General features: G+C 47.3%; 1 protein-coding gene across 3 annotated transcripts in view; it reads right to left on the reverse strand.

Moving 5' to 3' along the window:
* Positions 1–8,409, reverse strand: part of THG1L (tRNA-histidine guanylyltransferase 1 like) — a 58,764-nt gene extending 50,355 nt beyond the window's left edge. Inside the window, exon 1 of one of the 3 annotated variants that reach the window (XM_085617600.1) lies at positions 8,199–8,409. In XM_085617600.1, the coding sequence (XP_085473726.1) occupies positions 8,199–8,383 (185 nt within the window). In that variant the 5' untranslated portion in view covers positions 8,384–8,409. Of the gene's footprint in view, positions 1–4,357; positions 7,471–8,198 lie in introns of those variants that run through there. The other 2 variants (XM_085617599.1, XM_085617601.1) reach the window with 2 other exon arrangements.
* Between the last annotated feature and the right edge of the window lie 9,275 nt (positions 8,410–17,684).

The raw sequence follows: 17,684 nt of genomic DNA on the forward strand, positions 1-17,684 counted from the left end.
CCACTGATGTGGGTGGTAGTTCTGGTGACAAAGCTGCAAGGGCATTTTCTAAACCTAAATGTATGAGGTGTGGAAGTTTTTCACATTTCTCTAATTACCCGCACTGTTTTGCCAGGGAAGCAGACTGTAACAAATGCGGTATCAAAGGGCATTATGCTCGAGTTTGCAAGGCTTCTGCTAAAGCCCGTAACCCACAGAAAAACATTGAGGTAGTACGCACTGTTCTTTTGAATGTTAGGGCTGATGATGGTGAAATAGATGTGGATAAGATAATAATGCCAGAATGTAAAATCACACTTGATGGTTATGATTTCACAGTACTGGCTGACTCAGGTTCACCTTTTACCATGATTGGTAATAGACTGTGGGATGAGTGTGTGGGCCTGGACAACATGACTGTCGCCACCAGATATCAATCCTGATAGTTATGGTGGTTCTAAGATAAATGTTCTTGGTTATGTTCAAGCCAGTATCAAATTCAAGGCCAGATATACTGTAGGCAAAGTTTATGTGGCCGAAAGAGGAGACAATTTACTTGGGTGGAGACATCAGCGTGACTTAGGTATCATGCTTAACCCTTGTGCTAAGAACCCCAAAGATCAAGTCATGCTAGTAGACCCTATTAATCCGGGTTGTGAATATTTTTACAAATTTCCTGAGGTCTTTTCGGATACCTTGGGGTGCCTTAAGGGGTTTGAACACCGCATTATCCTTAAAGAAAGGGCCATTCCGTGTGTGCACAAGGTGAGGAGAGTACCCAATATGATGGTCGAACCTCTCAAAGCTGACCTGCAAAGACTGCTTAACCTAGGAATTATTGAAGAAATTGAAGCTTCGGAGTGGCTTGCCCCCATTGTTCTTGCCCCTAAGGATGGAGGGGCAAGCGTCAGAATGTGTGTGGACTTGAGGGGGTTGAATGAATGGATTTGGGTAGATCGTCAACCCCTACCCAACATCTCTGAGTCTCTCAACATTCTCAAGGGAGCTCGAATCTTCAGTGTATTAGACTTATCTTCGGTCTACCACCAGGTTGTGTTACACAGAGTTTCGAGGCACCTCACATCTTTTGTGACACCTCTGGGGGCTTATCGCTTTTTGCGGATGCCCTTTGGGTTAGCGTCTGCGGCGGCATGCTTCCAGTGGGTCATGAAAATGGTTCTCGAAAAAATACCCAATGTCATGTTTTTTCAGGACGATATCCTGATATATGGGAAGGATGAGATAGAACATGGTGCCACCGTCTATAGTGTGTTAGAGAAGTTGCGAGATGCAGGACTCACAGTAAAGAGACAAAAGTGCCGTGTTGGACTGAGCTCTGTAACGCATTTAGGTCACGTGATTTCTGGAGAGGGCATTCAACCCAAGTTAGAACTTGCGGAGAGTGTTGTGAAAGCTCCCACTCCTCAAGACAAGGATCAGGTGAGGTCGTTTTTGGGACTTGCTGAGTTCTATTCCAAATTTATACAAGGATTTACAAGTGTAGCTGAGCCTATTAGGGCTTTACTCAAAAAGGGGACACAGTTTGTTTGGTCTGATGATTGTCAGAAAGCTTTTGACTGTATTAAGTGTGAAATTGGTAAAATGCCCACTTTAGGACATTTTGATGCTAATCGCAAAACTATTTTAACAACAGATGCTAGCCTTAAAGGATATGGGGCTGTGCTTTCTCAAGTGGTGAATGGTGAAGACAGAGCAATTGCTTTTGCCTCCAGAGCTCTTAAGGATGCGGAAGTCAATTACTTGTGTATTGAGAGAGAAGCCTTGAGTGTGTTTTGGGCAGTGCAGCATTTTAAATTCTATCTCTGGGGGATTCCATTTTTGGTCCGAACAGATCATCGCCCTTTAGTGCAAGTCTTCTCATGTCGCCATAATGAGCACACCACACCCAGGCTCAAGCGTTGGAGTGAGGGCCTCCAAGAGTTTAATTTTATTGTTCAGTATATACCCGGTTTGAGCAATAAATCCGCTGATTGTCTCTCTCGATTACCTGTCGGTAAGATCTCAGACTGTGATGAAGTTGAGTGTGTACTCTGGGTTGCTGAGCCTGCCTTTCCGTCTGAAGAGTGTGTGGGAAGAGACAAAGATTGTTCTCTTCTCAGAGAATGGTTAAGTCATGGTTGGCCTGATTATAAGATCTTGGATCATGATATGAGACCCTATTGGGCTGTGAGAGAGGAATTATCATTTTATTGTGATAATCTCATGAGGAGACAGAGTAATTCCTTCCAATGTTTTCAGGGACAGGATAGTCAACCTTGCTCACGAGGGTCATTTGGGCAGAAGTCTAACGAAGGTCCGAGAGAGGGAAAGGTACTGGTGGCCCGGTATGGATCATATGACTGAGTGTGTTGTTAAGGACTGTTTGTCTTCTGCTTCCAATGACAAATCTCACACTCCCAACAACGCTCCCCTGTCTCCTATTGAAGTCCCGGATAAAGTGTGGTCAAAGTTGGGTTTGGACATAGTTGGTCCATTTGAACTTTTGCCTTCTTCTGAGAGGTTTGTTCTTTTACTTGTGGACTATACCTCTAAGTGGGTGATCACTAAGTGTGTGTCGGTGGCTAACACAAAAACGGTGATAGATTTTCTAAAGGATGTATTTGTTTCTGAAGGGGTTCCAATGTTTTTGGTCACTGATAATGGAGTCCAGTTTGTCTCTCATGAGATGTGCAGTTTTCTTAAAGATCTTAATATTATTCATCAAAAGACAGCTTAATATTCACCTCAGGCCAGGATGAATAGAGTGGTTAAAGGATGTGCTCAACGAGCTCTTGAATTAAAATTATCTTTCAGCACTGTTTTGAGAGATACCTGGTGGGCTCATCGTACTACACTTAATGCAGTTACTCTGAGATCTCCTTTTGAAGCTTTGAGAGGGAGGAAAGCCTCCTCCAAGTTGAATCCTAGTTGGCTGCCTCCAGGTAGTGAGAGGCTGTAGCCACAAGATGTTTTAGAATTTCGAATTATCAGAACAAATATAAGTCAAGTTATGACTCCAGGATGGGTGTGAGATACAAGAAGTGGTGTGTTGGTGACCAAGTGTTAGTGAAAAATCCTAAACATACTTGCAAAGGCAGGTCTGGTTTTCTGGGTCCCTTCACCATTGTTGCTATCAGAAAGAATGTGGTGAAGGTTGACACGGACTGCTGGTGGAGTATGTCTAGACTAGTCAGATACACTGGTGGATTCCGCGATTCCCCAGGATCTTCTTTATCTGATGGTGGTCACCCTGGTGGAGGGGATATTCTTGATGGAGAGATTTCCAACTCTTCTCCAAGGTGCAGGAGTGTGCCTGTTAAATTGAAGGACTATGTGTTGAACTGATACTCTGTTCTTATTTTGTTTTTCTGTGCTAATCAATGCTGTGTTTTCTTTCACAGGTTGCTCTATTGTATGGTTATTCTTTTATTATCTTGTTGGTAATAAGCTCTTATTGCGTATGTTTTCTTTATTGTTCCTTTTCTATTTATTGGGAGGGGGATGTGTTATGATCTGTAAGCTGTGTGTCTCTTCTGTTCCGAATCTTGTCCACGTCATGGAATGGAGTGATGCATCGTGTGATGGATCATTCACTCCAGAGCTCGGACGATGGATGATCGGTTGGTGCTGTTGTATCGCTCCTGCTATGATCTTGAATAAATCTACATTACTGACATATGGAATGGATCGAGCGTATCATTACAAAATGGCAATGCCTTTTATTTATGTTTAAAAAACCAAAACATAAATAAAAAGGCATTGTCATTCACAATGCCAATAGCTCAACCTTGCGTAAAAGTGAGACCTATTGCATTGCAAATGCTTGTTAAATCTCGTTTGCTAGGCTTTCCCCAGGGCCAGACTTCTTCATCATTTCACTGACAGTCCCTATTTATCTGCTTGGCCTTCCTGAGGCCTGGCATCACCGCCCCCCACCCACTGTCACTCCTACGGTGGCCAACGCAGACCCTTTCATTGTACAAGGGCTTCCCAAAAAGCCTGGGCCGTCGACCACGGCGATGATAAATGAGTGGTCGGGGGTTAAGAGAAAGGAGAGCACCAGATCTGGCCTCCGATAGCCAGCTGGGGACAGCTACCGTTTCCTGAAAGTTGATCTGCAACAATAGAAGCAGTGTTTTCTTAAGGAGTTACATCTTGTGTCACAAGTATAAATAGAAAGCACTTTTAAATATGCACTAGAGCTGACCCATTTACTAATACTGAACGTACAGAAATTGCATGTTACAAACAAATAAATACGATTTTGTCTCCAGTTCTACCAGTCATCGCCAGGCCTGTGCAGACTCTTGACAACAACTAATGAACTGTAAATTTTCTCTAGGAAATGTGTCAAACACAGGCAGAATGCATGACTCACCTCAGTGCTGCCATTCCACAGGTGCCTGGAGTGTGTCTCAATTTAGCTGAGCGGCTGCGCTTCACCCGAGCTAGCTTTATTTACACAGAATTGAGCTGTGACGTGTCTCGGGGCTTCAGCTGGGGAGGAGGTTGATGGTCAACAGCTGCTGTTTAAAGCTGTCCCAAAGCACAGAGCGAGTTACAGGCAGGTCTCCTCAAGTGTCTCGCTCTGGCTGGTGGCAGTTTTCTGCGATTAGGGAACCCCTTGCATATATGTTGTTTTCCGGTGGGCCCGCCTTGAACAGCAGCGATGCCTTTGAGGGGGGCAGGCAGGATAGAAACATTTAAAACATCCTGTAGGATGCCAGTCAGGCGCATCAACAACCCTGTAAAGGCTTGTTTATGTTTGCAGTGCATTGCCAATTAGGCTCTACTTGTACCTAGGGAACCCAGCCTCACATTCTATCTGCAGTGGCGGAACAAGAAAACAAAAGTTGAATTTGCCCACTACTCATGATCCATTCACAACACAAACGGTATTGGGGCTGTGAATGGAGCGATTCTAACACAAACCAAGCAATCGGAAAATACACTTACTAGGGAGGTGCTGAACACTGCCAACGAGAGGGAGCAGGAGCAATGGCAACACGACAATGGATAGCGCTCGCAAATAGGAACATATCGCAGATATGCTTAAAGGGAAACTAGAGCGGCCCCTGGCCAGCAAGAGTTGGCGGGGGACCATTCCATGCACATTAAAGAGTGCCCGAACAAACAATAAAAGAATTCAAGAGTAATGACACTTGTAACAGGGGCTGTCGCCTGGAAATGGAAACCACACCCAACGGCGGGACAAAGGGCAGTGTTCAACCAGTAAAAACAAACAACTACAGAAAGGCACACTAAGCAACAAATAGAATGGGGGGGGGGTGTGGTCTAACATCACAGATGGATTACTGCATGCCTTGCAGAGCAGGGCATGCCCGCTGCCCCTAGGCTCGACCTAAAAAGTGGAGCTTGAGTCTCCTGAATTGTCAAATAGTCAACTAGTCAAACTTTGGCTGTACATCAGCCTGGAGAAGCTCAGTAAGGTTCTGCATATTGTCACTAGGACTGGGGACCAGGGCCTGGTAGGCTTCCAGATGGATAAGGATACATCACCCCAGAAAATCAAGACCCCATCTCCTTGAGCAACAGCATATGCCTACCCGCAAAGACCACAGGACCCCATGAGAAGAAGAGTGCCTGGAGGAAGCGAGTTCCAGCAGAGATTCAGTTGAGTGGAACCCTTAAGCGAATTTTGGAATTCACGGGCCAGTGAGGGCTGCAGCACCGATTGGGCCCTAAAGTACAAAAGACACCCTTCTAGCTTTTGAAAAAGAGATAATCGTTACCGAAATAACCTTCTAAGGCGTTTGATCCTTCCTTAGCCACTGACATTTTCTCCAGATGGGAAGAAGGCACCGAACGGTCCCCTATCCTGCCAGCCATAATTCCGTCTGCACTGTTCTCTGAAGACCTTGCTGGGTGAAGCATCAGACGAGCCTCCTTTCCTTGTCTCACCAAAGATCTTCTTAATCAAAGTTTTGGCTTTGTCTGGGTCAGAAAAGGTTGCCACAAATGTCCCCTGCTCCTTCACAAAAGTTTTTCTGAAAGGACACTCCTGGTCCACAGCTCCTGCTGCCGATATAGCGAGTTCCCCCAATTTTGCATCCACCTTAATTGAAAAGGGCCAGCGTTGTTCCACTGATAAGGCATAGTTAACATTACCAACATACATACAACACTTTGTGCCCAACTGGAAACTATCCCTGGAGACAAAATGTCTCCCAAAGCCTTGACCTCTTCTTCCATCAAATCAAGAAACTGGTAAGGGGGGCCCATCACGTCCCAGAGCTTGTCTTGGCAAGCTTTCAAGAACTGTTTAGGGATCTTTCAAGTACTTCGCCAATAAGGTAGACAGCTTTGTGGTCATCCAGATAAAGATATTTGTCTACAAGTCCCCTGTCGTGATCACATGACTACAGCAGAGGCCATTACCATCCTCAGATGTCTAAGAACTATTGTACTGTCTGTTTTAGCCTTATCAGGATGACCATCATTACATAAGTGTATATATGGTTAAATCCTGGATAATTGTATTCTATCTCCTCTCATCCCTTTAATATCTAATGCTCCCTGGTCAAGCCCACCCTAATTAAGGGTCATTCATAGGTTGAGGGTTCAATGATGAAGCATGCCACAACGTTTCGAGGTTGGGGACCCTTTTAGAACCTCAATGGTTAGGTAAGAAGGGTTTTGAAACTTGAATCTTGGATTCGATTATCATAGAGGGGCCTTACATTGGTTAATTCTTATGTCTGGGAAATGGTAAGGCTTCCCAAGTGTTTTCTCCTCCTCCCCCTTTTTGTTGAAGAATATGTTGTTCATTAATGGCCTTTAGGGCAAATGTTACTGCTACAGGCAGAGAGTGTTCAAACTCCACATGCAAAGGTTCTTCAGGGGAAAAGTCCCCATCTTCTCTTGTATTCAATTTATAGTACTCCCAAGCTTTCATACCAGGCCCGCTAAAGATAATGCAGGGTGGGCAGGCACAGAAATTAATATATCAAAAACTGTTTAATATCCTTCAGGCTTTACTCTCGCCTCAATGCCTAAATATGAAATTAGTCCTACTGCCCAAGCAGAGTCTAGTTGTAGATAATGCCTGCCAATATCCAAATCAAGCTCATCTGAGCTCCTTAGAGTCTAGTAACCCATCAGACAAGAGCTCTCACTACTCCAAAGAGAACGCACGACCACTATCAGCAGAGCGGTAAGCGAAAACTCTGCTCAGCATCATGGTACACCTTCCAGATAGGTGTCCACCGGGCATGCAACGCCCATTGTGCTCCAAGAACTTCTTTCTGAGACGTTGGGCCAGGGGTCAATGCAGCAATTGGGCTGAGCCTTCAGCCGCGGGCTCAGCGACACCCCAACCACCTGCTAGAAGGCTCTGCTACACAGAGCAGCTCTGACAGTGAACGTGGGAGCTGCTGCTGAATAATAAAATGGGGGAAATGAGGCATAATTCTCACCTCCGGTCGTGAAATAAAAATAAGATCATAGCAGTAGATACCTTTTCCTGAAGATTAACAATACTCATATTTGATTGTGATATAAACTGAGGCGCTGAGGTTATACAAGATTTCTAAGACAAAAGGTTCTGTACTTCTCTCGCACCAGTCTTGGACTCCAAAAAGCAAACCACACAACTATCTAAATCTTAGCCATGACACCGGAAGATAGAGCAGTAAGGAGAAGGTGCCGATGGGTATAGAGTTCTATTAAAGTTTACTTTTGGTTTAATTAAATCAATCCAAATTACTTTCTAAGAGAAGGTCCTGAACTGTATGTATCGTACCTGACTACATGGAGGCAATCGGCAAGCCTACTCTCTTTTCCAGTTGAAAGTTGCCTGCACCATCCAGTCATGTGTTCAATACAGCTATTGTGTTTGTATAGGAAAACACTGTTCTCCTATACAAGTGCAGGCCTTCAATAATCTAAACGCACACCGAGCAGTCGCTCTTTCCGTGGAGCTCCTTTCAAAGCCTCTCAGTTCCACCCTGTTCACATCCATCACCGTTACGACACTTTCAACCCATTAGCCACACCTTTTACTCCTTCTTGGACGCTAGTTTTAACGTTCTCTAGGTTCGGTCACCATCCATTTCAATAATTTAAAAAATCAATTCCTCTTCTCGACTATCCCAAGCGATTCTCCCCTGTGTGTTTCTCTCGTTCCTAAAGCCCCGCCCCGGCTAATTACTACTTAATAGGTCCTCCCGCCGCCCTCTCCGAGACCATGCTTCCCGCACCGGTGAAAGTTGCGCCCGTCCAGCCGGATCACCACCCAGCAGTTCCGCAGACACGTGTCGTCCGCCTCGAACTCCCGCACATACTCAAATTTGCTTTTCGCCATGATACGCCCGTCACTTCCTGTGCGGAATGTGCGGTACAGTAAGGGAAAATGCAAAAGCGTAGAGCGCGTGCTGCACAGCATCCTGTAAGAACTGAACCGGAAGCGAACGAACGGACTCGGTGAACTTAAAATGTGATGGTGCCATCTTGTGTTGGGAGAGGTGTTCAGGTTCTACTGTATTAAAGTGCGAATATTATATAACAAGTATGAGATATTCACGTAGCACGTTTCGATTGGCTCAGTCTGTTGAATCACAACATTTTTAAACCAGGAGTATAAGGATGAGACGAGGGTGTTAAAGACGAAGTCATTCACAGGCCTGGCCGACAAGCTCTTCCCCAACCGTGCAATGGTGCATGCTGTGAGCATACATTTCTACCTATAATGTAGAACTAGAAACGACTTTCATAGAGATAAGGAAACATGGAACACAAATTGTGAAATACATAGCATCGCTACAAGGAAGGTGTAGAACACAAATATATGTTTTATTGTCCTTAGTTATTTATTTATTATGTAAAGCATGCAGTTTTAGAATGATAGAAGAGTGCTTTTCATTCAGGTGTATCTGCTACGTTTATGTAGTTCCCTGACTTGAGATGTATATGTGTATAATGAATGCATGCTATATGATCCCTACCTAATTAAGTCTCTTCCAGTCAAATACTTGTAAGGTGAAACCACCTCATTAACTGGACTAAAACCAGGAAGTAGGTGCTTATTTTACCTAATCCCATTCGATTAGGGGTAGTCTAAAATATGCTGAAGCGGGAGGTAGAAGAAGGATCCCAGGTAATTTAAGTGAGTGCTGGAACCAGGTAAATTAATTGTCATCTAGACTGGGGTTGCCAGATCTGATCTTTAAGTGCATACTGTTGGCTTTGTTTTCAGTTTGTGTTTCCTCTGCACTTGCATTCTACTTCTTCAGTATTGGAAAGTACCACAGGAAATATAAAATATGGAATCATCCTCTGTGAGTTCGAACTCCACCTCCAGATTCACGACTCTCCCCTAGAAAGAGATCCAGAAAATCACGAGACCCTCCAGAGGATGAGTCTTTTGATTAGGGAGTAAAGAGAATACTCTTAGATACATTGATGGGATTACAAGATATGCCTAAGAAGTCTGATAAGAAAAGACTTGTCATCTTCTTTTAATAGTGATGAAGAGGAGGAAGAGCACGCCTGGTCATCGGAGTTTAAAGGCATTGATAAATACATTTTGCCTGAGATAATATCCAGGATTCAGATGAATATGAGGTTTTCATTGTTGGATCTCCAGTCTTCTTCTACAGTGCCAGTTTTGAGTTAATTTGTCAAGTCATAAACATCTTTGTTACCTAGCCATCAGCATGTACACAATGCTATTCTGAGAGAGAGGGAAAGACCCAGACATAATTGCAATTCCTCACTTGATGTCTAAACTCTACCCTCTGGAAGACATAGATACGAAGTTTCCAGAATCTCTTCCAGTTGACTCCTTGGTTGCCAGTTTAGTAGGGAGTACTTCAATGGCTGTGGAAAACATGATTGAATATCCCATTTATAAAAAAGGATGCTTTGAAAACGCATATGCAGGTTCCAACTTGGCAAGGAGTGCAGGGATGTATGGGGCATGTACCACCCAATATATGCCTGCCTACTTTAAGGAGCTTTTTAAAGCAGTCTAAGAGGGAGAAGAATGCACAAGTCTGATTGAAAGTCTGGAAAAACAAGCAGCAATCATGTCAAACATCTTCTTTGATGTAGTAAGGGTACAGCTTTATATGGAGCGACAGTCGCTGCAAGAAGAAATGTTGTTCTCTGAGACACAGATTATGCACTACAGAACACAACTGTAAGAATGCCCTTTGAAGGTAATAAACTGCTGGGTCCTGAGCTAGATGAGAAGTTTCCCAGAATATTTAGGGAGGAGACATATTTCTCTTCTTTCAGCCAATCTCAGCCTTAAAGTTTCATCTAGTTTTAAGTCCAATACATCCTTTTGTCAACCGTCTCAGTGTCAAGGACCAAAAAGACAGAAGCAATAGTCCTTCAAACCTCAGAATGATTTTAAGAGCAGATCTCCTTTAGGGAATACCAAACTGAGATCCCGACTATGCCAGAAATGGCCCATTGGCTGTAGGGGGGAGGATTGCTCACTTTCTGAAAGTATGAATTCTTGGTTCATACAGATAGTGGAGAACGGCGACAGGATAGAGTTTTTCTCTGCTCCTTCTACTTAAGATCCTATATGCAAAGAGAAGTTAGATGAAATCATCAATATGAGTGCTACTTCAGAAGAATGCGGTTATTCAAGTTCCAGAAGATCAGCAGGGAAAAGGAACTTACCCAGGGACTTTTCTGGTTCCGAAGGCAAGTGGAGACTTCTGTCTTCTCATACTCATAGACCTGAAGAATTTGAAAGAATAGGTGAAAAATGTACATTTCAAGATGGAGATAATACAGAAAATTGTTTTGATGGTTTTCCCAACAAACCTTCTAGTTATCATAGACCTGATGGAATTGTATTTTTACATACCAATTGAGTTGGAGCACCACAAGTTTCTGAGATTTTGTGTTTTGGGCATCCACTATTAGTTCCTGGTGTTGCCCTTTGGAATAAAATCTGCCCTCATGGTGTTCACAAAAATGATTGTGCCCCTGGTAGCTTCTGTCTATCTGCAGGTGTTTCCATATCTGGACGACTGACTCTTGGTGTCCGAAACAAAACAGGGAATCCTAGATGGAGTAAGACTGATGGAGAAGTGTCTGAAAGCACATGGTCTCATTCTCAGCTATGCAAAATGTGAGTTGAGTTAGTCCCCAAGAGAGAATTTGCATGGTTTAAATAATTTTATTTCAGTTGTATTTTTTATTTTTATTTTACAGAGTTTTATATAGCGCGAACTTGACCCTAATCGGGTATCAGAGCGCTTTACATGGCACCAGTTGCATAACACGAGGACACATTTATTTTTGTTAGGCAGGGGGAGATTAAGTGATTTGCCCAGAATCACAGGATGTTCAGCGTCATTGCCGACACTCAAACCCAGTTCCCCAGATTCGAGGTCGACCGCCCTAGCCGTTAGGCCAACTCCTCTCCCCCTTAGGTGTCAAAGTTAAACAAAACTCCCTCCTACAACCATTGGCCGGTGGGGAATAATGAAGGTTATGAGAATACTGTAGACATTAGAGAGAAGAGAATCAAAGCAATAGAGAAGAAGATAGTCAGAGGCCTATGTATTGACCATATCTCGATTGGGCAGGGTTCTATCTAGTGGGGGACACCCCTTCCTCGTGAGTGGGTTTCTCTTCGGTGGGAGGCGTAATGGGAAGCCTGAGAACCCGCAAGTATCGTGGGCATGTGAGTTCTACAAATTCAGAGGCTAAATAGGCACCAGTGGAGCCCCATGTCGTCTCAAATTTGGGTAGCGTTCGAAGAGCCGCTCCATGCCCACCACCTCCCAGACTTTGTGTAGCCAGTCAAATTTTGTTGGGATGTCCTCCGTACCCCACCTGGATAATAGCACTTGCTTAGCCGCTTCTAATTCTAAGGTGATCACTGTGCCCCTGCAAGATCTAAGGGGATATGTAAGGGGATTCGGGAGTCCCAGTAGAATATAGCTGGGGAATCTAGGTATTTCAGTGTGGTAGATGCAGTCAATGTCCGGTAAGATTGAGTCCCAAAAGGTCTGTGTCTTGGGGCAGTGACAGAGAATGTGGGTTAGTGTGCCTGGCTGTCCACATTTGCGCCAACAGAGATCATACCCTCTTGGTTTCCACCGTGCAATTAGTGCTGGGGTGTAGTACCAGTAATGTGCAATTTTAAAAAACTTTCCTTGCCTGCAGTGCTACAGGAGGAGGCTCTGGCCCTTTGAATAATGTCCTGCCATTCCTTCGGAGAAAATTCCTGCTTCAATTCTGATTCCCACCTGCGCTGCACCAGGGATTTAGTGTTGTTTTTAGCTTTGTTCAAAAAAGTGTAGATGTCTGACAGTAGGTGTTTGTTTGAGTTACGGGTGATGAACCAGAGCTCAAATTTAGTTAGGGGGCGACCTGCATGGGGTTGTACCTGGGATGGGTGACCCAGTGTCGCACCACCAGATATTGCCAGTACGCTTCTCTGGGGAGCCCAAAATCCAACACTAGCTGGGGGAAGTTCTTAACACCCTGTTCGTCGAAAAGGTCTCCTATTCGTTTGCAATAGGCCTCTTGCCATTTCAGGTAGTCATTCCCTTTGCTAGCGGGGGGAGAGGGGGGAGTCCGGGTTGCCTATGAAGGGAGTCAGAGGTGACATAGCGGTCGAGAGCCCACACTTCTCCTGCACACAGTCCCATACTCTCATGGTGGACCTCAAGACCAGGGCAATATACACTGCAGGCAGGCGGTGTTGTTTGGGAAAGCCAGGGAACCTTCCAAATGTGAATACCTACAATAGCGCGGTCAATAAAGCACCAGTGCTTTTCCGAATCCAACTTGTATCACTCTATCATACAGAGTAATTGCGCTGCCTCAAAGTACGTCAGGTGTCGAACCATGCGTGCCTTCTTCCCGCCCCATATGAAACCTTCAATGAGTTGCTGAAGTTGGGCCAATATTCTAAGCGGAGGGTGTAATGGAAGTGTCTGCCTTATGTATGGGATACGGGGTAAGAGAGACATTTTGATTGCAGCTACTCTGCCCAACCATGACATTACGTGCTTCTTCCAGGTAAGGAGCTCCCCTTGTACTTTAGCTAGGATTTCTGAATAGTTCTCCTGAGCTATCTTCTCCACCGTTGGGAAAACCTGCAGCCCTAGGTACGTAACCAAAGCGAATGGGAACTGCGTCACTAGTTGTTGCTACTCTACTTTGGGAAGGGTTAGGCTAAGGGCCTGTGTCTTCCGAAGGCTGATTTAGCATCCCGAGATGGCACTAAAGGCCTCTATCTCCGCCAAAAGAAGGGACAGGGAAAGCAACGGCTGTGTAAGAAAGAGCACCATGCCGTCCGCCTAGAGCGAAATCTTGTGTTCTCTATCTCCCATCCGAATCCCGGTGGTGGCGGGGAGCTGCCTGACTCTTTCAGCAAACGGCTCCATATAGAGCGCAAAAAGGAGGGGTGAGAGTGGACACCCCTGTCTAGTGCCCCTCCCAATCTGGAAATGACTAGGAGTGACCCGTTTACCCTGATTCGTGCCTTCGGTCTGTTGTATATGCAGTTCACCCATCACATGTATCGCTCCCCAATACCGAATCTGTGTAAGACCTATCACAGGTAGGGCCAGTGGACCCACTCAAACGCCTTCTCGGCGTCCAACGACAGGAGCACTGCCAGGATCTGTGTGCGCTGCATCTTATCCAGAGGATGGCATAGTCGCCTGGTCCCGTTCTGGGATAAATCCTGACTGGTCCGGGTCCACCAGCCCTGGCATGTGCGGGGTGAGACGCGCCGCTAAGATAATAGTAAAAATCTTCAAATCCACATTTAGGAGGGATATAGGGTGATACGATGCGCAGTCTAGGGGGTCCTTTCCCGGTATAGGTTGAAAATACAGTCTGTCAAACCATTTCGACCTGAGGCGTTTCCAATCTGCGCACAAGAGATGAGTCTCTTGTAAGAGGCAGATATCGCATTTAGCATCTCTTAGCATAGCAAGGAGCGCCCGTCGTTTAATGGGGGAGTTAAGACCCCGGACATTAAAGCTCAAGATAAGGACCTTAAGACCTGTCATTGGGGAGTGTGTGGGCATAAGCCATGGCAGAACTTAGGTGCAGGATAGTGGGCCGAACTATGCGCTTCTTCCCATCCCCAGCATCTTGTAAAATCCGTCCAGAGGACCAGACACCACCACCGACTCCTTCTCCCCCACCCCCACATGCCGCCTGCAGGGTGAGTTGAAGTAAGCTCTCCGTGTGTGGTGCATTTGTTGATTTAACGGCTCGCCATGGGGAGCTATAACACCCACTAGGATTGGTCTGGCTAGTGGCACAAGGTGCTCAGGTGTAACCCCCCATGCCGCCCCACCCCTCGAGGACATGGGGGGGTGTTCCCCAGGCCCCCTTGTGATATGAATGAACCCCTGTGCCGAGATATATCCCTGCCTAAGCATGTGAAGACCTGTGACCTCAGAAATATAGTAAGGATAACAAGAAAGAGGAGAAAGAGACATAGCAAGAAAAAGCAATTAAACAGATGATCCGCCGTCTGTCGGCAATGATTCGCACCATCGTGCATGGGTTTATATCTGTCACAGAAGGGCTTCCCTTTCTTTTTTTTTAAAAACAAATTTTATTAAATGATTGCATTACAGTTGCTGAGCCCTGACCGCCAGGTACGTCAGCCAGGCAGATGTATCACAATAACAACAGCACAATCCATTTTGTTTTACTGTTAAACGAAGAACATACTACACCTACTTTCAAACCTGAACTATCCCCCCACCCTCCTCTCCCCCTCCCAACCCCCTGCCCCCTCCTCCCGGTTCCCACCCCCCCCATCGCATGGTCACTATTACAGTCCCCCCTCCCATCCTTCGGCCCCCATCCGTAACGTGGCGTGTTCCTGACCTGCCCTGTCTCCTCAGAATTCCTGCCCTGGGTCTTGGTCCCCTGGCGGCTCCAACCAAATGCCTCCGAAGTTTGCCCACCGCTGCCAGATTTTAAAATGTTTACGCGGGCATCCCCGAGCTACGAAGATCGGTTGCTCCATGCCCATACAAAAATCAAGTCCCCTTTTCCAGGCTAGCACCGAAGGGGGCCGCGGGTTCTTCCAGGCCTGTGCAATGTCTCTCTTGGCTAGGGTAAGACCTAGTAGCAGCAAGTGTCGCTTATGGATATTACCCCCAATTCCCTCCATGACGTGCAGGAGTCCCAACCTTGGCGTACGAGGGAGCTCCCATCCCAGGACTTCCGACAGGCTATCCCATACCCCCTTCCAGAAGCGAGATAAGGACCCACAGCTCCACACCGTGTGTAGAAGTGTCCCAACTTCCGATCCACATCGAAGACAATCTGGGGAGGCGATCAGACCCGCCCGCCACAGCCGCTGTCTAGTATAGTATGTGCGGTGCAGGTACTTGAATTGAATGAGACGCAGCCGCATTGCAATGGCCGCCTCCCTAGGGGCCGCTAACGCCTCCCTCCAGTCATCCTCGTCTAGATCTCCCACATCCCTTACCCACGCATCCCGTAATTTCTGTAGCGAGGGGGAGCAATGAACGACCAGCGACTGGTAAATGCGTGAAATTTTTTTGGTTTCCAGGTCACCCATAAACACCCTCGCCTCCAAGGGGCTGAACTCCGGCACGGACTCCAGACCCTCCAAGTACGGGGCAATGGCGTGGCGAAACTGCAGGTATCGGAAAAACTGGGTTTGTGGCATGTCATACTCCCGGCTTAATTCCTGGAACGATTTTAGCGTAACTCCCGACAGTACGTCGCCCAGCGATGATATTCCAATGTTATCCCAACCCATGAATCCCCGCAGAGCCGCCAGCTCCGGCAAGCGTCCATTGCCCCAGAGGGGAGTCTCCCCAGTTAGGGTATTCCACTATCCCATACGACGCAGGGCCTGCCTCCAAATCCGAAAGACCGTCTGCGTCCCGGGGGGAAGCGCCCCTCGTATCGTCGCCGCGTAGAGTATCGTATGTAGCGAGTGGGGTTCCATGAGACAGCGCTCCCGGGCATAGGCCGGGTCCCTTCTGTCCCCATACCACCACTCGTTAAGGACCAGAAGATGAGAGGCCTGATAGTAGGATAGTATATCCGAGGTCGCCAAGCCACCGCAGTAGGTGGACAAGAAACATGTACGGAGCGGCACCCGGACCGTACCGCCGGCCCAAAGGAACCGACCCAATTCTGAGTCAACCTGCCGAAACCATGCGGGTGGAATTGGGTAGGGGTGATTCTGCAGTTGATACAGCAGTCTGGGTAAGGCAACCATCTTAAAGATGGCGGACCTGCCAAATATTGTCAGCGGCATACGAGTCCACGTCTGGATATCCGCCTTGACTCGCCTCCAGACCGGCAGCACATTCTGTTCCCACGACAGCTCTGGCGCAATCGACAGGAATACTCCCAAATATTTAATCCCGTCGACCGCTATCTGCAGATCAGACGCCCAGGTTCCAGGTACCCCGCGCCCCCCCAACACCCACAGCGTAGACTTGCGCGGGTTTAGATATAGCCCAGAGGTTTCCCCGAAAATTTGCAAGATCCGCATGATGCGCGGTCCAGACCGATCAAGATCTGTAATAAAGAATAGCACATCATCTGCGTACAGTGCAATTCTATCCGATGGTCCCCCAGGCCATTCAAATCCCCGCAGCTGTGCGTCTATTCGCACCCATGCTGCAAGGGGCTCCATGGCCAGCGCGAACAGATATGGCGATAGGGGGCAGCCCTGTCTAGTGCCCCGCTCAATCGCAAACCGATAAGAGACCGCCCCTGCCACCCGCACTGAGGCCGTCAGATCCGTATATAAGAGGCGAACATAGGCCAGAAAGTGAGGGCCCAAATTAAGGCGGGGCAGCAACGCAAATAAGTAGATCCAGCTCAGGGAGTCGAACGCCCTATCCATATCGGCTAAGAGAAGGGCCGCCGACTCTCCCGCTTTCTCGGCCGCCGCCATCGCCACATGTGCCCGGCGAATGTTATGTCGGGTGGCCCTGCCGGGCATGAATCCGGCCTGATCTGGGTGAATGAGATCCGTTACATGGGGCAGCAGCCGGTTGGCCAAAGCCTTCGCCAGGACCTTGGCCTCCACATTGAGCAATGATATCGGGCGATATGAGGTGTGCTGTTCTGGCGGCCGCCCAGGCTTCTGAAAGACCACCACCTCCGCATGTCGCCAGTCCGGAGGGAGAACTCCTGTCTCTCTAGCCTCCTCTACAACCGCCTTGTAGTGAACTCCTAGCTGCAAGTGGTACCTCTTGTAGAATTCGCTAGGGAAGCCATTTGAACCCGGGGCGCGCCCCGTATTCAACTCGCCCAGCGCCGTGCCCAACTCCTCTGCAGTCAGGGGGAGCTCCAATCGTTCCCGCGTCTCGTTTGACACTGCCCGGGGTGGGAAGTCCGCCAGGAATTTATCCACCACATCCGCCGACAGGCAGTCATGGGGCGTATACAGTTCCGCGTAGTATGTAGCGAAGCTCTTCGCTAGTGTCGCCGGTTCCGTAACCGGGGTCCCCGTCGCGTCTAATATCCCCGGCAACGCCTGGGGATGCAGTATACCCTGGCATAGCCGGTGCAGCATTGCGCTCGACTTATCCCCCCACTGATAGATCCTGCTCCGCGTTGCGAGCCAGATCTGTTTCGCCTCCTCCATCTGGAGGGAGGCATAGGCCTGCTGCGCTAGTAGTAGTCGTTCCACCTCCGGGGTCCCCTCGTCTTCCCCACCCCTGCGCTCTAATTCCTCGATTTCC

This window comes from Triturus cristatus, chromosome 7 (genome assembly GCF_964204655.1).
Source record: "Triturus cristatus chromosome 7, aTriCri1.1, whole genome shotgun sequence".
Lineage (NCBI taxonomy): Eukaryota > Metazoa > Chordata > Amphibia > Caudata > Salamandridae > Triturus > Triturus cristatus.